The sequence below is a fragment of the Coptis chinensis genome, chromosome 7 (assembly GCF_015680905.1).
Source record: "Coptis chinensis isolate HL-2020 chromosome 7, ASM1568090v1, whole genome shotgun sequence".
In the NCBI taxonomy this organism is placed as follows: domain Eukaryota; kingdom Viridiplantae; phylum Streptophyta; class Magnoliopsida; order Ranunculales; family Ranunculaceae; genus Coptis; species Coptis chinensis.
The window spans coordinates 35154991-35178969 of NC_141462.1; the positions used below are offsets into that span (position 1 = coordinate 35154991).

Below are 23979 nucleotides of genomic sequence, written 5' to 3' on the forward strand. Positions count from 1 at the left end.
TATATTGAATATCCTCTATGAAAGACCCTCGGCAAACAGGAGGAATCAAATAGGCTGATTGAATGGTCGAGTTAAAGACCCTCGGCAAACAGGAGGAATCAAATAGGCTAATTGAATGGTCGAGTTACCTCAGCACATATGATATTGTTTATGAGCCAAGGACTGCAAAAAAAGGGCATGCTCTTGCCTCTCTTATGGCAGATTTTCCTAAGGATGACATCCAACTGAGTCCAGAATTAGCAGAAGTAGAACAACTTCCTGATCATTCTGTTCAGTTCCCTACACAAACTGAGGAATTCTCACCCAATACATCGATTAAGGGCGAAATGATTCTTGACAGTAATCAAGCTCTCTGGACCATCTTCACTGACGGTTCAAAAAATGCATCCGGATCTGGTCTAGGTTGTGTACTTATCAGCCCGAAGGACATAAAATTGAAAGGTCAGTCAAACTAGGCTTTTCGGCCTCTAATAATGAAGCCGAATATGAAGCTGTTATCTATGGTATGAATGCCGCACTTAAGCTGGGAGCAAAGAACATTCAAATGCTAACAGATTCTCGCTTGGTGGCTAATCAATTTGGTGGTACTTTTCAAGCAAAAGATGAAAGGATTGCAGCATATTTGACAGTCATCCACCAATTGGCTGTGCAATTTGACAAAATCTCCATCAGTCAAAGGCCAAGGAATGAAATCAGGCACGCTGATGCACTAGCTTACCTCTCTGTAGCTGTCCAACTAGATGAACCAAGAGAAATCCAAATTGATTTCCAACAAGAGCCGAGCATCAATCTAAAACCAATGAGACTTCATGAGGCATATGTTATAGAGTAACGCATTACAAGTCTATGTTGTTAACACTCGACGAAGAAAAAGAGAACAGGCAGATCGTGCATCTTCAGAATCTAAAGATCTAGTTGATGCTGAGGATCGCCAGACTTTGGCATCCTTACGCAAACAACTCAAAAGAAAGCATCCCACAGTCAATAATTTAGATCAAGGAATAAACCCTGATAACCTTGGCAGTATTGGAGGCGACCATGAAAATACCGTGGGCGACATCATCCCCACTGAAAACGAAAAGTCTGAATCTGAAGTAGAATCTGAAGAGGAAACTCTTGATGATTTAGAGATAAGGGACTTAGAAATCTTGGCACTAGAAAAATCTGATTGGAGGCTACCCTTCATCGGGTATCTGAACTCAAGGAATCTCCCCACATAGAAAGCTTTATGTCAGAAGGTTAAGCGAGAGGCATGGAAATTCGCAATATTGTTCACTAAAGAAAGAGTCGCTCGACTTTACAAAAGGCCAATGGGGTTCGGGCCACAGTTAAGATGTCTTACCCCAGAGCAAGGCGAAATGATACTTAAAGAAATTCATGTTGGTGTTTGTGGGAATCACTCGGGAGGTCGCAGTCTTGCCCACAAGGCTTTAACGCAGGGTTATTGGTGGTCGTACATGCAAAGAGATGCAAAACGAATCACTCAAATTTGTGTGTCGTGCCAGAAACATGCTAAAGTTGGAAAACTACCAGCCATATAATTACACCCAATTCTCAGCCCTTGGCCTTTCTCAAAATGGGGGCTCGACATCGTGGGACCTTTGCCTAGGGCACCTGGGAGAGTTTGTTTTTTGTTGGTGGCTACTGACTACTTTACAAAGTGGGTCGAAGCCACAGCTTTGGCTTCAATAACTACTGCAGATGTAAAGCGATTTCTATGGCATGATATTATCTGCAGGTTCGGAGTACCTTCAGAATTAGTATCGGATAACGGTTCCCAATTTGGCTCCACAGAGATGCAACATTTTTTTGTGGGTCTATGAGCATAAAGCACAACTTTTCTGCTCCTTACCATCCTGAAGCAAACAGCCAAGCGGAGGCTACTAATAGGGTAATCTTAGATACCCTTAAGAAAAGGCGTACTGAAGCTAAAGGCAACTGGGTTCGTCAGCTGCCTGCTGTCCTATGGGCATATAGGACTACCCCTAGAAGGTCCACAGGTTTTTCACCATACTCTTTAGCATATGGTGCAGAAGCAGTACTCCCAACAGAAATCATGGCGCCAACAGCCAGAACTAAAGCAGTAAAATCCGGAGTTGAAAATGAAGTCTTAGCTTATGACAAAGCTCTTATTGATGAACGTCGAGATACAGCTCTTCAACATTTAGTCAAATATCAAGAAAACATGAAGCGCAATCATGACAAGAAGCTCAGAGAACGTGTCTTCAAACCTGGTGATTGGGTCCTCAGAAAAACTAGAAATTTTGATAACCCGAGCGCGGGTAAGTTTTCTAAAAATTGGGAGGGGCCGTTCATTGTGGATAGGTTGGCATCTAAGGGTTCTTATTACTTAAAATCTTTAGCCGGTGATGTCATGAATAAAGCATGGAATGCTTCTCATCTTAGGAAGTTTTTTAAATAAATAATGCACTGAAGTTATTTAATAATGCCGTGAAAACCTTTAGCCGGCGATGTCACGAATATCATAGCTTATCATCTTAGCAAGCTTTTCTTTATATCATGTACAGAGTCATTGAATAACCACTAAGTCAAATGATCATTAGCTGTCCTTCATTATTTGCCTCATCAGAAGTTAATGTAATACTCTTATTAACATTGCTATGAATTTTGAGCACAACAACACTACGTAAATCCGAGTTCAAAGCGCCGGCGGCAGACCAAGTCAAGTTGGTGGTTAACCCCTCCAACTAGACACTCTGCAGGTTCCAACCTAAGATAACCAAGCTGGTATAGAAGACTTTGTGATCAAATCTCTACCAGCTTTACAAAACCAGGTTCAAATGCTCAGCATACCTGGTCAAGTGAAAAAGCCTCATTTTTACTTGCAAAAATTTAAAGCTACTGACATGTTTGCACTTGGAAGTCACGAGGAAATATTAAATGCATACTCACGAAGCCTAAATTGAATGGCATCAATGATCTAGCTTGGTACGGACCGGGCGTCCCTCTTGCTGTTCAAATCCTTATAATTGGTAGAGGCCGATGATAAGGCAAGTCTTTGCCGCGCGTCAGGCTTGAAAAATGTCTCGTACGACTAAAGTATCGGGTCCAGGTATATGCCTTTGACCCTCTTGCCTGGTTTCGGCGTGAAACACAAATCCCCGAAGTTCAAAAATCCAACATATAGAAGCGCACTGTGCGTTGGTCCGAGTGAATGGCACTCTGGCTCAGCCCTATTTGTGAACTGGGTAACTCCAAACTTTTAGGACTTTAAAAACCCAAGTGTTGGATGCAATCTATCCCTTGGAGGCGCCGCCAAGTTTGAATAGAGAACATCGCTTGGTACAGTTGAATGACATTGATCCTCTAAACCGAAGCAAATATGCATAGAATCAGACTCTGCGCATTAACGTCATCTCTGAGCTTCATAGCAAAAGAAGTAGAAGCTCAGCCCATGGCCAGCTACGCTTCAGGCTAGCTGGGATAATCTTTTTTTTATAAACTGTCCGAGATAACACCTTCAAAGGTTCAACTATATGGACTTATTTATATCTGAGCGGTACTATGAAATTGCTCAGTCCGATTACGCTTCAATCGGGTTATTTTACAAAATCGTCATTCGATATGTATTCTGAGTATGGCAACATGCTCAGCCCGGTTGTATTTGTTCAATCGAGTTATTCTACAATATATTGGTGAATCGTCAAACATCAATTCCTTGTCAATTCTATTTCTTTTCACATTATGCTGGTGAAAATCCCCAATTTTACCAGTATACACAGTAACTTTCCTATTCAACACTACACGTGAATCGTATCCACATGTAGTGCTGGGAGGCGATAGTATATAGCTTTGCTAATATTCAAGCCAATACTTTTCAAGTTCTATTTTATTGCCAAGCCGTTGTTGAAGATTTTTTATTTCAGAAAAGTACATGGCTTCAAAATATCCTTACAGGCCACATCAGGGTAATTCAAGATAACTAAAGTGCAGAAGCCTTCAGAATATCCGAACAACAAATGGAAGATACATAATAAGAAAAGCAAAATGTCAAGATGGCTAGTCTGTAACACGATTCTTGAGCAAGCGCAACTCCTCAACTAGATGCCAGTTTTCCTGCACCACACAACCTGTATTCTCCTCACTCAGACGACGATCACTTTCCATAGCTCGTACTACATTCTGGGACTCCTTGAGCTTATCAACTAAAGTAATCAGTTCTAAGTCTTTAGACGCAATCATCTCATCACGAGCAGACAATGTTTCTCTAAATTCGACAACATTCCTCTAACAAAGTGGTAACATGGTCTCGCGTGAGCGTTGAGATTCTAGCTCGACCTTCGGCCTGAAGCCTCATGAAAAGGGTGGAGGACTTAGTCAAGACCTCCTCAAAGATCTCTTGAAAAGATAGTGAAAATGGTACCGAACCGGAACAAGGGTCTTTTCTAACTCTTTTAGCAGAGCAGTTATCTGCAAAATTGTCTCACTCTGTGGTTCCCGGAGTGACTAGAGACATAGACAGAGTGAGCCGACTGTACATCATCTGCAGTATCAGGAATAGCATAACGAGTACCCCTTCCATTCATATCGGCACTAACATGGTTCTGCTCAGCGACGATACCAAAAGCGGTGACCTCAACAACACCCTTAGCATGTGGATGTTCTCTAGAGCCTCGCATAACAATTGGAGAAGGCGGGATAGAAGTAGACTTGGAAATGGCGGCTCGGGGAGAATGCAAACCCGAGCTACAGGATCTCAAACTAGGATCAGGATGCCTTGTGGTAATCGGTGGAGCATCATCTTCGTCAGAAGAATAATAGATGTAACACCGACGCCGTGCATGATTCTCTACCCTATCACCTATGTTAGAATTCTGAGCACCATCACCCAATGAGCTAGGGAGGATGATATCTGAAGGAGCAATACGAGGAAGCCTCCTTGATGCCATAGGTTTAACACATACTTCATTTCCCTTTTCTGAAGCTCCAGCAGTGTCGGGCATCATAGACTGAAGAAGATGAACAATGTATGCGGCAGCCCAAGCAATGATTGTATCAGGGTAACTCAACTCCCTAATAATCTCTGGGAGACCAAACAAGATTTGAAGGTTATGTTGAACCACATTCTCATCAACTTCACTCACCACAACATCAGAAATCTAGGTATCTGTTAAAGAAAGAACTAAATTGAGCTGCAGAACAAAGAAAACTGTAGACGAATAAAATAATTTCTTAAGGAGCTCACCTGAGAAATTATTTGGAACATCCATTCCGCGGCCTGCCCAACCTTGAACTCTGTAGGCTGGTGTATGCCATGTTAAGTAATGAGTAGGGGGATGGATGAACTTCCTATCCGAAGAGACAAAGTCGACTGTGAAGAAATCTGGAACTACGGGTATATTAACATTGGAATGCTTGTTCAGGAAAAACGATATCGGATTCTCTTTCTCTTCTCTGCCACGTGGCTTCTCCGCATGACAGAAAGGGGGCGATGTGTGGACCCTCATAAATGGTCCGCATGGCTTTACCTGATCCTCCTCATTTGTGGCCTCTTTGGATTGACTTGTGTAGTGAGGCATCCAACTCGATGGAATGCTCAGCAGCACAATGCCTCTATGGACCAGCTAGGCATGATCTCTGGACATGACACCCAGACTAGACCCTTCATATCTGCAGACCTAGCCCTAGTTCGTAGCCAGGTCACAACATGGCATGTGGGCCAAGCCTCACTATAAGCCCGTAATCAGCTGCAAATTAGGGATAGATTTGACTCTATCTAATGTAATTGAAAACAAGAGATAAGAATTCATATCCAGATATTTCCTAGTTTTTTGGATGGTTACATATTGAAAAGTTTTGACCAATAAAGCTACATTAAAAAACTCCACACTCCGAAGATTTTCAGAGACTTGATCACTTTCGGGGGTATGTAAGCGTACCAATTTGAACTAAAAAGTGGTTCAGTCTCACACCTCAAACATATTCTCTTATGCAACAAGTTCAACAAGGTGCGCAAGTTCTAAAATTGTTTTGTAGTAGCAGTATTACTCTCGCAAGTAGTGATATTCAGAAGATCAGTTTTTCAAGAGTGTTTTAGTAGATCTGTAGCTTACAGTTTTCGCCCCGACAGTTATATGACTGACATATCATTAAATTTCTATGATTCAAGAACTTAAAGTTTATCGTTCAAAAAAGACTAGATTTGTCGTGGTCTATCTAGCTTAATATTTGATAGCAAGAAACTTAAAAGCCAATCAACTTCATATCATATGATTGATAGAGCTTTAGATAATTAGATGTACTTGAATCTATCCCAAATAGGTTGATATGAAAGTCGCCCTAAACAACTAGATTCTGATCGAGCTTCATTGTTGCTAACAGTATACAAGTAGCATCGAGAACAAGTCTAATTAGAATAAGATTTCCAGCCCACCACATTTAACTATCTATGTAACGGCGTTGTGCTGGTCCACATGTAGTGAAGAACTTAAAAGGGAAGTGGATCATTACATAATTAATTAAGAGAGAAAGTTTCTAGGATTCAGACTTACAGCTCTGAAAGGAAAGTCGTCTGCTTCGGCATGTGTACTACTTGTCCCATCTTTGGTCGCTTATTAGCATCCAAATCTAAACATCGCAGACAAACCCGGTAGTGCCGTTTCAAGGCTCAAAGGTGAGGGAGGACTTTGATCAACGGTGACCACTTCCTCTCCACGATGGTAGCTACCATTCCTTTAAACCAATCAACCATGTTTACACGCAAACGATGCGAGAAGATGTATCGGGGACATAATTATCTAAGTTGAAAGGATGCAAGTCAAATGCTCCCTATCATCACCTCTCCGGCCGGTCTAGTATAATCAACGGGACTCCTTCCAAAAATTATTTCCATAAGTAGAACTCCAAAATATCGTCGGCTTCCCTCACTAAGCATACCCTGTTGGCATACTCGAGCAACACATCTGCAATGGCATCAAAACATTCTGGAATGACTTCAACCAACGGTCCCCCATTTGTCTTGGCCCGATCACAAAAGTGTAGAAACTAGAAAGTTAGAAACTGGAAATACCCAAATGTCCCCATTACACGCGTAGTCACGTAGCTGGCATCTGATCCCAATAGTATAACACCCCGTGTTTTTATTCTTTTATTTTCCTAATAATAATAATAATAAAGATAATAATAATAGATAATAGATAAAATAATATAGGATAACTATCAACTTACGGATAAAAGCCCGTAGGTAAATAGATAAGGGTTGTCCTTGTTGTTCGGTGAGTTTTCTCACGTAGAGTTTTTGGAGAAAAACACAGAACAAAACTTTATACAGAAAAAAAGATTGGAGTTTTACTGAAAGAAGAAAAGGAAAGGTTTTTCTGGTAGCTGGCTGATAATCGGAGAGCGCTACAGGTGAGTAGAGTTTATCTCTCACCACTACTAAAACTATAATTTTTGTCTGTTTAGATTACGAATTTACTGTCCAAGCTTTATGGGCGTTAAGGGCAATTAAAGCCCAATATATAAAAATCGTCACTTTTCTTTGTTTCTCTGTTTGAACTCATTTTCTTTACTGTGGCTGGAAATTTGTGGATTGATGTCTGCGGTTACAGGTTGATGTTGTATTATGGTTGTTTGGGTGAGGTTGTTAACACTTGAAGGTGCGTCAATGGCGGCACGAGCCCAAACGTCCTGTACCACTTAGATACTGTTATGGTTGTTGTTATTGTAAACTTTTTGATTGTTGGTTGGCTGGTGGATGATGGGTTGAAGTGGGGTAGTGTAAGGCGTATGAGGCTGTCAAATGGGTGCTGGGAAGCTTGGTGGAAGCTCCCAAAACTTGTTAATGGCGGCTTGCCCAAACCAAACACTACAGTAACACAGTTTGAACGTTTTTGTTGATATTGTTGTTGTTTGGGTTTGATGATGATGGGGTAGTGTAGTGTGGGTGTGGGGGATGTAAATGGAGTCGAGTGAAGCTTGAAACAAGCTTTAATGGTGGCCGAATTTTGTCTCAGATCTAGTTTTGGTCGAGATGTTAAATTTAAGAATTGAGTTTTTGGCTTTTAGTAAAGTTGTAGGGTTTGTGGTTAGGAGTCAAACCGATATGAGGGAGAAGGGAAAGGTGGTGGCCGGCACGCGAGCTGGTGGTGGAGGAGAGAATTTGGGGAAAAAGGTGAACTGTTGGCTGAATTGGGCCTAGGGCTTGGGCCTTGGGCCTTAGCAAATTTTGTTTTGTGTTGGGCCCGGTTTTGTGTTTAGTGGCTGGGCCGAAATTTCAATGTTTGGTTGGGCCCGGATTGTGTTTAGTTTGGGCCGGTTTAAATTAAGCTTTCGGCTTTGGGCCAAAATCTTTTGGGTTCTGTTTTGGGCCGGTTCAGATTAATTGGTTAGGCCGAACCAGTTCAATTAAACTTGGACCAATTTGGTTTAGTCTATAGGCCCATTTCATTTGTTTGCTTGGGCCAGTTCTATTTTGTTTGGTTGGGCCGAAACTAAGTTGTGACTTCTTTGGGCCAGTTTCTAATATTGTTTTGGGTCAGTCCATAGGACTTAATATAGATTCAAATTGGGTCTTTAAATAGTTAGACCTTTGGGCTTTGATTTGGACTTTGATTATGGATTTTTGACTGTTTAATTGTGCTACGTTTTATGTTGTAAATTGTATAGACAAATCAAATGCTAAAATATTGCGGAAGCCTGCATAAATTGGTTTGTCTTTATCTAATAAAGATTTGACGTTGATATGGCGTATTTTAGACACGTGACAAGATTTATATTTTTTTAGAGACAGTCATAAAGACCTTTGACTTGGCTATGATTAAGTCTCTTGGGATAGGTGCTTGACTTTAGGCTAAGACCTGTATATATATACGTGTGTACGTGTATTAACTATTATGTGATATTTCAATCTCTTATGATATACGGCGTTATGACACTTATACATCCATGAAATTAATAACGCGTAAACAAAAAAATAAATGAATCAAGATACTCTTTCGTTCTCTGAAATGATATATACAATAGAGTTCAATAATGCGTAAATAAATTTACCGCACTCTTTTAGAACTCTCCACGCCTCAAGTTTTGGAATTTAGTTTTATGACTGTTGATGTCATATGTTAGGTGGGCATTTATTGAATGTGTCATAAATGGCCCATTAGCGTTATATAGGGGTATTCATTGAATGTGCCATGAATAACCAGATTGTTTGGACTACCCTAGAGAGGAACTAAGGTATTCGCCTTGCGGGTTAGTTGTATTCTTTGATTATGTGAGTGTTTGGAATTGACTTTTGAATACCTAATATAATATCTACATATGTTATATAGAAGTTCTAACTTTCTTTTGCAGGAGGATAGGACTTAATAACATTTTGTGCAGGAACGCGGTCCTACCCTTATACAACAATGGATATTGGTAAGTATTAATTCAAGTATTTAGATATTAAAACGAGTTATTAAAATGAGTAAATAATATAGAAGTTTTGCTTGGGAAGAAATTATACCGGTTAAAATGACAGAACTACCTGTCTTCCAAACTGAAAAAGATTAAGTTATGGGAAATATAACGTGATTGTTTGGAATATTAAAATATAATAATATTTATATGTTGTTAGTCTACTCATACCAGCAAATTTCATTTTGCTGACCCATGTTTGCTTTGTTTTGGTAACGTGGGTGTGTTCTTAAGAACACAGGTAGAAAGCAGTGAAACCGCGGCGTGTGATTTGGATTCTTGCCTGGAGCAGTCCGTTAGTTTTCTTTTAGGTCTGATCTTTTGAAAGTATGTAATAACGTAGTTTTCATTTTCATATGACATGAAAATACGATGTTGAAGACCTGTTATTGTTAAAGTGGTTTGATGTTTTTATTGAGACGGAAAATAGACTTTTTATAAAGTAATAAAGAGAATTTTAGAGATTTTTTTTTGTTGTTAAGATTTTTTATGATGTGGGTTTTAGGTTTTTACATGTGTTATATCCACTCCATCATAGCCTGGGTTTTTAGACAATTGAACCGAGTAATGTTTGAGATATTTATATTTCAAATATTCATTTTTTTTAATTGTTTAGAAATTCGGGCTGTGACAAATAGTTTGGCCAATCCAAAATATGATACCCTTGGATTCCATCTCTTGTCCAGAAGAATGTTACTGGACTTGATATCTCTGTGTATGACTTTTGGTTCCAATCCTTCATGTAGATGAGCTAATCTAGAAGGAAGTTGTACTCACAAGTTCAAAGGCAAGAAAGAAACATTGGGGCAGTAAAAATAAACTAAACTTCAGCAAATTTTCACCTTTGCTTAAAATTCTGTATTCGGCTGAACTAATCAAGTTTCTTTAGTCAATTTAATCATTACAAATATTTCTTGCTTAATACACATTATGAGATCAGACACATCCAAAGTTGTGATTTCATATTTCTAGTTTCATTATGCACTAGATAAACCATGGGTATGAAACATAAGATGAGATTCAGAACACACCCTTTTGCTGTCCCTATGGCAATCTTCATCCGAATATCCCAAGACAAAGGGCTGATATATCCAAGATCACCACCCAACCACTGCTCCAAATTGCCATTATCAACATATTCGTACACAAGCATCCTGAATAGTCAACAAGTTTCCACCAAATTCACAAATAACCCATACATAAACACCATTGCTCAAAACAGAGAAAGTGTGAAATGCTAAAAAGATATTATACCTTTGAACTCCTTCAGCACAGTAACCTAGTAGACTGACCAAGTTCTTATGCCTTACTTTTCCAATGGCTTCAACTTCTACCTTAAACTCCTTCTCCGCCTGCCCTCTACAACCAACTGAACCAAGACAGCCACAACTAAGTGTCATGCTAGACCAGAAAATTTTCTCAAGAACAAGAGTTAAAATCAATACAAACAGCTAGCTTCCACCAAGGCCAAAGCAACAATTTTACCATAATAATACAATTATTAGAATTGACCTTATCTAAAGTATACAGAAAGGGATGCAGCAAACACTTCTTAGCTCTACACCAGTACTGTCGGTGGAATGGATCTCTTGTTCACAATAGACTAAAATCACAACACAATTCAAAATGCGCCTGTCGTCGACTATGGTACAAGTTAAGAAACCATTGATCATTAAAAATTACAGTGTCATCAATAATTTGCTAAAACAATAAACGAAACACACACTAAATTATAGTAAAGAAGAAATACTCACTTCTTATTTAGAAGATTCTTCACAGCAACTACTGAATTATCCGGCAAAATTCCTCTGTAAACAATTCCATAACCTCCTTGTCCAATCACATTTTCCACTGAGAATCCATTTGTCGCAATCTCCAGCTCTTTAAGACTATACCATTTTCCCCATCCAATATATGAAATATCCACTGATACAGAAGATGTTATGCTCTGAGTATCACCAGAAATGTTACTGTCTGAACTTCCACTACACATATCAACAACTTTATCTCCATTCACACAACTGAATCCCTTTTCCTTTCTCTCCTTAATAACTGTATAAGTGATCTTACTACTAGTTTTTGCATTACTAGCTATTATTCCCATTACAACAACATAAAGTTTCAACCCAACGTATATAAGTATATTATGAAAATTGTCTTCTAATATAAGCCTAGAAAGGGAAAAAAATCCTAAACTCAATCAACCAAATAATTCAAATGATCAGGCAATTGCCTGATATTAATTAAACAATTTGATTCAATTCACTGAACCAAGAAGAGAAAGAGTAACTATATATAATCCTAGACCCAAACACCAACACAAAACCTACACTATTCCCCTGGTACAATAACAATCCTATAAAGAATGACACACTAAGTTCTTCACGTAGCCATGCACCCTATTCCATAACGAGTTGTGGGGAAGACGAGAAACAAACCACTACATATAATTCCCACCATTAATGGAAAGCTCTCCATAACTTGATCCATATCCTCAACATGACCCGGGAACAAACAGTTTGTTATACGATGATCTGAGAGTGCAATTGCCATAAACACCATGACAGACATCAAAGCATGAAGCAGATCGTGAAACCCAAGTTTATAACGCTCATCTTTTGGGATTTCTACGCCAAGACCTGACTTGAAGACTGCTAATCCCCTGGGTGTAACAAATCCGTAGTAAACCTTCCCTTCTGGATCCTTAAAACTATCAGTGAAATGGAAGAAGAAACACGATAGAGAGCACAGCCCTATCAGAACATAAATCATCATAGTATTCACCGGAGAGCAGTTTCCATCAGCAGAAACCGAAGGAAGTACCATCGAGAAAGTGAGAAGGGTTCCGGTAGGAAGAAAGTTTGCAAGCATTGATGTTTTAGACAAAGTTTTTTGTACTCCATTAGCAACTGCTCGCCTTTTATGTTTACCATATTCAGTGGGAAGAGCAGTATTGTAGATTTTGATTCCGACTCCCTCACTTTGCTCCATTTTCTTTGTGATTTTCAGACCAAAAAAATGAAAATGATCTTCAACTCCGCATGCAACCGTCGAATAGAGAAATTCTCTGAGCAACACGTGCCAATAGGAATTCTAGATGGTGAAATTACATCCAAGGACACAACTTCATTTCCTTTTTACATTCAACAACTTCCAAAATTAAAACAAAGTCAATAAATTTCCAGATCTAAGAGCTTGTAAACTTGGTGACGGCCTTAGTCCCTTCAGAAACAGCATGTTTAGCAAGTTCACCAGGCAAAACAAGCCTGACAGCAGTTTGAATCTCCCTGGAAGTAATAGTGGGCTTCTTATTATATCTAGCAAGTCTTGAAGATTCTTGAGCTAGTTTCTCAAATATATCATTAATAAAACTATTCATTATCCCCATTGCTTTGCTAGATATTCCAATATCTGGATGAACTTGTTTCAACACTTTGAAGATGTAGATTTTGTAGGTTTCAACACTTTTCTTCGACCGCTTCTTCTTCTTGTCTGTTGTTGATGCTGATGAGTCTTTGCCTACTTTTTTTCCTGCCTTTGGTTTCTTTTCTGCTACTGGGGCTTTTTCTCTGCTGGTTTTTTCTCTGCTCTTGGTGCCATTGGTGAAGGAGGGGAGTTTTGAGGGGGTGACTGGAAATTGTGTTGAGAATGGGGAGGTAATTATAGAGTTGGGTGGTTGAATGTGATTGGTTGATTTGGTTTGACGCGGATTGACGATATGAACCGTTGATTGAGAGTGAGAAAGAATGGAGGGTGGAGATTAGATTTGAGTTGAGTTGAGTGGGAATTGAATTTGTGAAAATTTGGGTGGGAGATTTAAAAATCAAAATGGGGGTTTGAGTTTTTGAGTTTTTCCGCTGTTTTAAGATGTCAGACACGTGATGGAATGTAATTGGTTGATTTTGTTTGACTTGGATTTGAGATGTGAAGCGTTGATTGATTTTGAGTGGGAGAAAATGGAGGGTGGAGATTAGATTTAAGTTAAGCGGGAACGTAATTAGTGAATAGTGTAAATTTTGGTATTCTCTCGGTTTTTTTACTTTTGCGCTGTAAGAATGTTGCAGACGTGCCAGGTGCAAATTATGCAATGACTCGTTAATATGAGCAGTTGCCTCATGACGCCCGACTTGCGCAGTTATAAGTCGGTATGTTTAATGGGTTGTGAGTCGTGACCTTAGTCACACAAAACGTAGACAAAGCACATCGGTTTCACGATTTTACACGAAAAGGTCCCCCAATGCGTCGCGCTTTCAATTTTTTTAAACCGTTATTCCAAATTTCCAGTTTTACAGACCCTGCTTTTAGTTTTTCGCCGTGTTTTTTGTTTACTAGAAATTGGGCTTTAGACACTTTTTTTAGTGTACTTTTTGTCTAGAGAAATACTAATATTATCTTTTGATTCTACTCCAATTTTAACAACACATCATTTTTGGGTGTATTAATTGTTTTTAAAACTTCTTATTTCTCCTTTTTACCCTTTCATTTGTAACTGCCAATTTCTTCTACAAATAAATAATACGAAAATCTAATGTGCGCAGGTTGTAGGTGTGTGTGTCAATCGATGCCACTCATCAGGCAAGGGTGCGTGTGTATTGCTCCAAAATATATTGCAATCAAATAATACAATTGTCTTATAAAAAAAAATCATTTGTCATTTCACAATTTCACAATTTGAATTACATCAAACAAAGCTTAAATATGTTATTCAAAATTATCATAGATGCATTTTAAATTGTTAAAGTTGTATTGAAATTAGTTGTAATCAACATACATTTTTTCCGTTTTTGAAGTTAATGTTTTCCACATTATTTTGGTCTCTCCAAAAATTCATCTCACTTTTAATTGGAAATTTGTATATTTTGAATGAATTTTAATTATTTTGATTAAACAACTACTCTTTTAATAACTGATTTAGTCTGTAGCTTTTTTTTTGTTGGTAATTGGCTTCTTTCGTTGGGACTAATAAAAGAGGTCAAAATTATAAAAGTCAGTCTGAAATTTGAGACAGATGTCAAATTTCAGTTTTTATGGAGGAAAAACAAAAAAAAAAATTGTTATTTTCTCTGAACTTAAGAAATTTGCGTCTGTGTACCTATACCCAATTTTCTGTTTTTGTTTAATCGAGCAATCGAATCGAATATATATATATATCATGCATTTATTCATTTAAAAAAAAATTCTAATAAGATTGAAGCATTGAATATGATAATCAAACTAATATAAATATATATATATATATATATATATATGATAGTCAAACTTCCCCAATACCCATCGAACTATTGAATAACTTTTTTTTCTTCTTCTTCTTTGTAAAAATTAGAAACACCTCCATCACTTAACTACAATTAGAATCGGCTATTTCTATTTTAATAACTGAGAATAACCTCCCTCTGTGTCTAGGGCTGTCAATGGGTTTTGATAACTCGATAACTGACTCGAACCAAACAAAAAAAAATGTGGTTTGGGTTTTGGTAATTCGGTTTCTGTTTTGGTTTGGTAATGGGTTTAGTTTTGAGTTCCGATAAGATATTTGTTTGGTTTCGGGTTTGTCTTCCACCGAACCGATAAGATGACATTTTAGTAATATTTATGATTAATTTTGCATAGGTTTTATCAATTGTGTGGCTGAAATTAATCGATTTAATTTAGAATTTAGTTGATTGTATAGTTTTCGGTTCGGTTTCGGTTTGCAATACATCTTATCGGTTCAATTTCGAATGAAATATAATATTATCGGTTCGATTTCAGTACCCAATTATCTAATCAGTTCGGTTTCGGATTTTCCCTAATCCGACCAGATAACAGCAGTTTTGATGTATGGAATGATTACTCATAACAAACATTAAACTAAATTTATATCAAAACCTTACTCACAAAATCATTTATGTATAATTCGAGTAAGTAATTCGTCCCAAACCTAAATACTATAGCACTTGTGAAAACTACTCAAATTACCTCTAAATAAATCTATGGTGAGAACGATTTGTGATTGATTTAAACTACTTGACTTAAGCTTGAATTGTAAGTTACGTAAAACTACAAAAATTAAACACTTAAACTAAAGAATAGAGAGAGATAGATGTGGAAAGTCAAATCCACTTATGAATGTTATTTTTACATTGCTTACAACTTAATTGTCTTTATATCTCTAATCTCCTTTGATTCATAGACAAATCAAAGGAGTACGTGTCAAGTTGTGATTTTTATTAGCAATTCGAAATACGACAATTATTCGGTACGAGAATAATTCGAGTTTCATTTGTTTACATGTTAGAAATATTCGGTCAAAAATTAGCAATACATTAATATATAATACGTAGTATGTTTTATACAAGTATTAAACGTTTTGAAATAAAAATTTGGATTTCAAAAATTCGGTACACTTAAAGAGAATTTATAATATATATTTGTCAATATAATTAAAATGTTCCGCTAATTTTTCTCAACTTATTATAATTTTACTCTAACTATATATTACAATGTTCTGCAGAGTAAAATGTTATACTTATAATGGTCTACTTATATATTATAAATATATAATTAGCGTAAAATGTTATACTTATTATAATGTTATACTAATTTTACTCTAGTATAGTTATAATACATATTTGTCAGCATTTCTTTCTCTTATATATTTACATCTCTTTTAGAATGTAGATTTGTAAATTGTATATGAAAATAAGAATTAGAAGCAACACGTACATTCATGTCTTTATGTTAGTTTACTCGATCATTTGATTTGCAAAAAAAAAAAAAAAAAAAAAAAAAAAATAAAAATGTCCTTCATAGATATACAAAAGCTTTTAAGTTGTGGTCAATCCTATATCTCTTATCCCTTCCATTTTTTTGTTTCTTATTTATGTTTTTTCATGCTACTCATCCTTACAAGAATAGTTTTCAATTTTTTGTTCATTTTTTTTATTAAATGAAATTTTGAATAATTCGGTAATTCGTGTTTTATAAATAGTTTATAGTGAAAAAAACGTGAATTATTCTGAATTATTGAAAGATTTCAGAAGTATTAAATGTTTAGGCTTTCAAAAATTCGATTTGTGACTTATACGCTAATTATCTTGAATATTGCTAACAAGACTTGTTACTCTCTTTACCAGCAACAGAAACCAGACGTCGTGGTGGTGGCATTTTACCTTTTATATTACCTTTCTATCCCACCCTTTTATATTTTGTACATTGGTTATATTTTAGTCGTAATTCGATTAATTTTATTTTACGATTTATTTGTCGTAATTTATGTTTTAAGATTAAATTCATTCCGATTTGCAACAACTTAATTATTGAAATAAAACTTTGATTGAAAATAAGAAAACAACTAACATACACAAAATATAAAGAGAGAAAACTTAATGTACTACATTTCTCCCAAAAAAAAATTTTGTTTTATTTGTAGTTAAATTGTCTGCATTCTCTTGTTTTTTGAATTCAATAACTTGATTTTGATTCGGTAACATTAAATATGGCTTTTGGTAACTTTCCCTATTAGATTAAAGATACATTTTAATGTTTTTGAAACTTGCCATTTTCAATAATTTCAAAATAAATGTGGTTTTCTAGTGTTTTCAAACTAAAAAATGTCTTTATCACTATTTTAGTTATGCTATTTCGCCAATAAATGGTTTTCTATATTGTTCATGCTATAAAACAAAGTGTTGTTAAAATAAGGGTTAATTAGTGAAATCCCCCCATTTTATGACATGCATTTGTATTTACCCCCCAAATTTTGAATCATCACAGAAGTCCCCCCATTCCATCCTGGCCATGTTCAGAAATCATCCATATTTGCTCAATTGCCTAAAATACCCTTGGGGGTAAACACAAATTATTGCTAAAAAGAGCCGTTGGCATCTGTCTGTCATTGGCAGTCGATTGAAATACCTATTTTAGCCCTTTTGACTTTGACAATTGTTGACTTTATCGTGAAAAACCATATTTAACATTTGTAACAGCGGGAAATCATTATATTCCCCCCCAAACTCTTAATAGTATAAAACCCCCCAAATTATTACTACCCTAATTAAGAAATCCTAGTTCTCATAACTGCTACTGTCGTGGACACGGATCTAGCTATTTGTGCAACACTTGTTCTCATAATTTAATTTAGAAACCCTAGTTCTCATAATTGATACCCGGTCTAGATGTTTGTGCAACACTTGTGGTACGTTGTTGAACTTTTACTTAAGTATTTGAAGTTTTGTTTGTAACTAACCTAGTTCTTGACCTTGCTGTATTTGTTAATAATGTTTGTACTATCACCTCGATCTCACCATTTGTACTTCATTCCACTAAAAAATGTTACTTTTTTGTGCATATTGTTTCCTTGTTTGTCTGCAGGACAAAAATGGTTGTGTACGATGATAGAACTTTCAGATTTAATTATGGTGGGAGTTTTAAAGTAACTAATAGGAGGCACAATGTTGAAGTGTGACATTACGAGAGAGGGGATATTGTGGGTACTGACTGTTTGGAGGCTGAAGAAACAACCTTGTTGGGATTGGTTTCTTGGGTGACAAAGACAATTCCGTGCCCTCATGTTCTTGTGATTGAAGTCAATCATTGGATTGAAGGTCATGATGTTAGAGTTATTACTTCATATGCAGACTTGTTGTATATGTGGTCTCATGTTGTGAATGATAACGAAGGATACACTCACTTGTATTTGAAGATTAGTGAAACATTTATGATGAGTAGTGATGAGGATGATAGTTGTAGGGGAGTTTTCGAGTATCCCCTGATCTTCCTCTGTGCCTTGTGATCTAGAAGTTTTGACTGAGTAGCGAAGGGATGAGATGATTGTGAGTTTAGGGTTGAACCGCCTGGCGGCTGCCTACGTATCTCCCTTTTGAATTAGAAGAATCAAACCCTATTTTACATAGTTCCTAAGAGTGACTCCCTTTGGTTCTTATAGGAAGAGTTACGAGAGTCCTAGGTTTAAGGTTGTCCTCACTGCTTGTGAGTTCCCTTCCATCCTTAGACTTTACCTTCCTATTATGATTTCTCTCTTTATGGAAGTCTGAATCTAGACCATATCTTATGAGAGGTAAGTTTCCTTGTTGATCATAATGTCCCATCGTACATGTGAAAATTATATCTAAAAGGTAACTCCTAAGATATGTCATCACGATTCCTTCCTTATCATTAGAGATCGCCCTCTTCTGTTTCCTTATGTTAAGGAACTGTCTATATCAATTCCTAACGACTTGGAGAATTGTCATAATTAGAGGTGATCAGCCACGTGCCTAGCACATGCCCACTAAACACTCGTGCTAAGCACGAGATCACTTATTCACAGAACTGATCCGATGGTCCTCATCTCATTTTGGACATCTATAGTCTTAGGTTATTTCTCATACAAGTGTAATCTGTTCAATGACAGGAAATCCCCCTACAGATGCCCCCTCTCGTGCCATCTAACACGTGGGCGCGTGAAGCGACACTGTTTTTGTCGCAAAGAATCTTTTTCCAAAATTGTTACTAGAACTGCTAACGTATCCAACTAATTAAGGCTCTGAAAAGACGGCTCGAACATACACGCCATTTCCCAAAAAAGGTAATGATGGCAGTTCCATCCTGAAAAAACGTGATGCTTGGGCTAATCGTATCCGTCCATCTTATCTGTATATAAAAAGATCTGGTGAGAGAACTCTTATTATCTCTTCTGCTACTTTTTTTCTGCATACTGAACCTTTTGATCTCCCATTAGGGTTTAACTAAAACTTGAAACTTTCTCTCTTTTCCGATCATGAATCATAACTGGTCACTTGTAAACTTCGAAGATCTTTCCTTCCTAGAACTGATCCGAGAGAAATTTCACATCCTTGAGAATATCGGCCTGGAGTGGGGGAGGTTATCTGATGAGTTGGCCTATAAGGAAGTGGTGCTCATTACTGTTGGTCAACTTAGGGCCGGACTCACTCTTCCCCTCCACCCATTGCTAAGAGAGTGTTTGATTCACTTTAATCTTGCTCTTGGTCAGACAACACCCCTGTTCTACAGAATTGTCATGTATTCTGCCCTTCTTGCCAATAAACATGGATTCACTCTGAACCGTTGGGTGTTTGGTTACTTTTATGAGGTACGACGTATTCGAGACCAATCATACTACTATCTCATGACCAGAGACAAGAACTCTCCGATCGTCTTTTTTTAGGGGAAGCAGAGTGACAAAGGCTGGGCTGATCACCACCTTCATGTGCTGGGTGATGCGTAGGATGTTCATCCTTCTGATGCTAATGATGAGCCAATGGGAATTCCTGTTCCAGAAAGCACACCCATGCTCCAACCAGTAACTCTACTTACTCAGGAACTTTGTAATTTAATACAAGAGTCTTTCGCCTAAATTTCTTTGCTATTATTCCTTAGATGACTCTTCCCCTTGGAATCAACTATCTGCTACTGATGTTACAACGGTGGACTTCATCAAGAAGATCCCAAGGAACAGAGAATGCCTTGGGTGATAGTTTTTTATCCCACCCATCTTTTTGAATATTTTTAACATGTCTGCTAAAGAACTGCTGGCTATGTCCCCTGGCTTTTCCCCTTTTGGGATAAATACTGTGAATTCTGGGCACACCGTACTTTCCCCTCCTGTGGATTAGGATGCATGACTTCTTCCTCCTCCAGTTCAGGACGAATCCTCTTTGATTACTAGAAGGAGAGGAAATTGCAAGGAGAAGAGTTTTGTGGCCGCCTCTAGCGATGCTGCGACATCGGGCCCAGTTTAGGAGCCTACTGTTAGTGATAATTGTGTGATCACTAGCAGGAGAAGCCCTGAACTGCCTCATGAACTGCTGGTGGCTAGCAATTTTAAAAAAGAATTGCATGCGTCCAACCGCTATAAACTGAAGAGAACTGATCTTGCTTCTGCTTCTGATGTTGCCCTATCTAGTAAGAAAATGAAGTTTCGCCCTCTCTCTGTTAGTGAAGAAACACTTTTTAAGGTTCCTATGACTATTCCCCATTCTGGTTTTGAGAAAGTAGTTGTACCCCTACCAGTTCCAGATCCTCCCACAGGTACTGAACAAACTTGTGACAATTTCCCTCTGACTGTTGACCCTTTCCTCCCTAACAATCACAAGGGGAAGGGCATTGCTGAAACAACTGATGTAATTGTCGCTCTCCCTCCTCCTCGATTCAGTGATAGGAGGGGGGTGAGTGACGACATTCCCCTCTCGCCAAGATCTCCAGATTCCCTTGAAAGGGAGATGATTGTGGAGATGAGCATTGGGGACGAAATGATGAACTACCTGTTACCAACAAACACTATGTTAATGATGTTGATATCGCGCTTAGAGTTCTGGAAGCTGCGCAACTTCCTGTTGACAAGGCTGAAGCCAACATGGCTGGGAGCCTGGACCTGTCCTATCACCAATCTGTTGTTCACCTTGCCAAGGTAAGACTTTCTTCTATGTTCAATGTTCGACTTCTCTCATTGTGTTACTTACACATCCTATATTCTTTTCTAGTTAGTGAATAACTTTTTGGCCATGAAAGAACCCATCTTTGCGGCCTCTACCGATACATCCACTGATGCCATGGCTACTGGTGAGCTGATCTGGGCGAAAAAGGCTGTTGAGAAGAGAACTGAGGAGTTGTAGATCTAGGTTGATCAGCTTTTAGCGAAAGAAAAGAAATCTGATACTGGCTTCAAGAATATGAGAGACACTATCTCCAACCTTCGGAGCTCTCTAGAGAAAGCCCAAAAAGGAGCTGCTGACGCTGCCACTTGGAAAGTGAAGTTCTTGGAACTACACACCCACTTTACCACCCTGCAAGAAAAACATGACCAAGTCCAAGAGAAACTTCACCGTAGGTACACCGAGATGAGGACCCTTGGCCAAGCCATTGCCCATGCAAATGAGGTCATGTCAGGCTATGAAAGGGCTCTAAAAGAGAAACGTCTTCGCTCTGATAAGAAGACTAGTGACCTCTTGGCGGAGACCTCTAAGTTCTATTCTCAAGTGGTGAAGGAGGTGAAGAAGAGGTCGGCTGAAAATTCCATTCGCTTTGCTTTGAGAGTGTTTGATGTTTCTGAAAAGTCATTTGACGCAGCCAAACAAGTTAAGTTTGAGGAGGCGATTGAGGCTACTGGATATGTCTCTCAGTTGGATGATCAGGGGCGAGTGACCAACCCTTTCATCTTGTTTCCTGATCTAGACACCAGTACTCAGCTATCCAGAAAGAACTTATGCCTGATGCCTCCTCATCTTCTAAAGAAAACACCGATGATGACATGCCTCCCGTTCAGCTTCCTTTTTTTACAGTTCCAAAGGTCAGTGTTCTGTTCAACCTTTGTCCATTCCAGCTTATCCAACCACACAGTCTGCTCTTGAAAGTGAAATAAGAGTTCTTGACGATGGTGCAGCAGCAAGCACTAATTCTACCCCTGCTTCATAAGCCTCTCAGTTGATGATTGATGATTCACATATACAATTATTTTTAAACAATTATTCTATGGGTTTGTAATATTGAGCTATGTAGCTCACATACTATTTTACTTACTGAGCTCTGTAGCTCTTCTAGCTTATGCATGCATACTATTTACTTACTGAACTCTGCAGCTTTTCTAGTTTATGCATACATTTATAACATTTTATGTTTATATGACATATGTTACTATGCATACTTTACCCCTGATGCCCCCAAAGTTTATTTGGAACAACAATAGGTAACCCTCATAGGCTAAACAAATAACGAGGCATAACCAGAATCTGATAAGGATGTCATGGAAGCCATTCAAGTTAACTGTAAGTAAAAGTTTGATTGCAATAGAAACATGTCTTTTGCGAAAGTAACTTGGTGCCATGAGCACGACACTGTGTTTCATAATGGCAGGTCCTATTTATTTAAAAAGTGAATAGGTTATCGTCCGAACAGCAGTGGGGGAGTCCTCCTCAGCGCCATCATGCCAATATAGTTCCAGGCCAATGATTGCGTGCTAGGATCTGGATCCAACCCAGATCTTCTTAACAGCCCCTATGTTTGATGTATTAAGAGCTCCAGGAACTGGTATACAGTTCAAGCTCTCAAGAACACTATCTCTTGTTCCAAGTCAAACTGGCATACATTTTATTGAACAGTTAGTGTGGTCCGATTTCTTAAAGGCTTAACCTATTGAGGATAATCGCAGTTTGAAAGAACTGGCGTACAGTTCCAGCTGCGGGGGGATGTGAAAGGAACTGGCGTACAGTTCAACTTTCCCATACTCAGTATCATTGGTTCAAAAGCAAATTGGCATGCAATAATCTTGAATAGATAGTGAGAAGATAATTCCCTAAAAGCTTAGTCCAGTGTAGATCATAAATAAAGAACTAATGCAAGGAAGAAATTCGATGGCAATTTGGAGAACTTTATTGATGACATGGAGAGGAGTAAACAATGTATAAATAATCATTAATAATAATTTACTGATAGTACTTGCGAAGGTGTTGTGCGTTCCATGGTTTGACAAAAACATCTCCTTCAATAGTGCGTATGTAGTAAAAACCAGTTCGACCAACCTTGTCGATGATGTATGGTCCTTCTCAGTTGGGCCTAAGCTTGCAGTTAGGCTCTGGGATCTCGCGCATAACCAGATCTCCAAATTTGAAAGACTGAATCCGAACTCTCTTGTCGTATGATCTTTTAAGAATCATCTGATTGGCAGATAAGCGCAGTGCGACACTTTTTCTCTTTTCATCTAAGAGATCCATTTCTCTGCATAGTAATTCCTCGTTGTATATGGTGTGCACAACTTCAGATTTCAATCTGAGTGGGAGCTACCAGTTCAGGAGGTATGACAGCTTCAGTTTTGTAGGTCAGTGAAAATGGTGACTCACCAGCTGACCGTCTGGGTGTAGTTCGGTATGCCCATAAGACCTTAGGTAGTTCCTCGACCCATAAACTTTTGGCGTCATCTAGGTTATGTTTCATGTTATCCAAAATAACCCTATTAGAGGCTTCAGCTGGCCATTGCCTTGCGGATATCTTGGAGTGGAAAACAGATGGGTAATGTGAAACTCCTCACAGAGTTCAGCGACCAATCCCCCAGCAAATTGTTGCCCATTATCTGAGATGATAACTTTGGGTATGCCAAACCTGCAGATAATGTTGTTCCAAATGAACTTTCTGACATCCTGTTCTCGAATGAAGACCAGGGGAACTGTTGTTATCCACTTGGTGACGTAATCCATTGTAACCAGTAAGAATCTGACATTGCCGGGAGTCGGTGGTAGAGGTCCTACAATGTCAGTTCTCCACTGTGCAAATGGCCATGGGCTGGCCAATGGGTGCAGTTCCGTTGTTGGAGCATGGATAAGCAGAGCATATTGTTGACACTTTTCACATTTGCGGGCAAAAACATATGCTCTTTTTGCATGTAAGGCCAAAAGTATCCTTGCCTAAGGATCTTGAGAGCTAGTGTTCTGCCCCCAGCGTGGTTGCCACAAATTCCTTCATGAACCTCTCGCATAACTTGTTCAGTGAGGTCTAGGGAAAGACGTCTAAGATGAGGTCCCAGAAAGGACTTTTTGTACAGATCATCTTCAATGAGGGTGAATCTTTGTA

General features: G+C 38.3%; 2 protein-coding genes and 2 pseudogenes across 4 annotated transcripts; 1 reads left to right on the forward strand and 3 right to left on the reverse strand.

Moving 5' to 3' along the window:
- The first annotated feature begins 62 nt into the window (after nucleotides 1–62).
- On the forward strand, nucleotides 63–2422 carry LOC147487271 (uncharacterized). Its single transcript, XM_086573993.1, has 4 exons — nucleotides 63–407; nucleotides 524–724; nucleotides 828–1189; nucleotides 1795–2422. The coding sequence occupies exons 1-4, from the start codon at nucleotides 63–65 to the stop codon at nucleotides 2420–2422; spliced, it is 1536 nt and encodes a 511-aa protein (XP_086430119.1).
- A 3765-nt stretch (nucleotides 2423–6187) lies between these two features.
- On the reverse strand, nucleotides 6188–11521 carry LOC147487272 (putative receptor-like serine/threonine-protein kinase At4g34500; annotated as a pseudogene). The gene is made up of 7 exons (XR_015201304.1): nucleotides 11172–11521; nucleotides 10672–10776; nucleotides 10449–10571; nucleotides 10057–10173; nucleotides 7031–7084; nucleotides 6794–6923; nucleotides 6188–6712 (listed from the first exon to the last, which is right to left on the reverse strand). The product of XR_015201304.1 is annotated as a putative receptor-like serine/threonine-protein kinase At4g34500 (transcript).
- Nucleotides 11522–11595: 74 nt separating this feature from the next.
- LOC147487273 (protein DMP8-like) lies at nucleotides 11596–12408 on the reverse strand. The gene has a single exon (XM_086571319.1). It carries the CDS (start codon nucleotides 12406–12408, stop codon nucleotides 11800–11802), a length of 609 nt encoding a protein of 202 aa, XP_086427445.1. The 3' UTR covers nucleotides 11596–11799.
- LOC147487274 (histone H2B-like) lies at nucleotides 11596–13032 on the reverse strand (annotated as a pseudogene). Its single transcript, XR_015201305.1, has one exon. The product of XR_015201305.1 is annotated as a histone H2B-like (transcript).
- Nucleotides 13033–23979: the final 10947 nt, after the last annotated feature.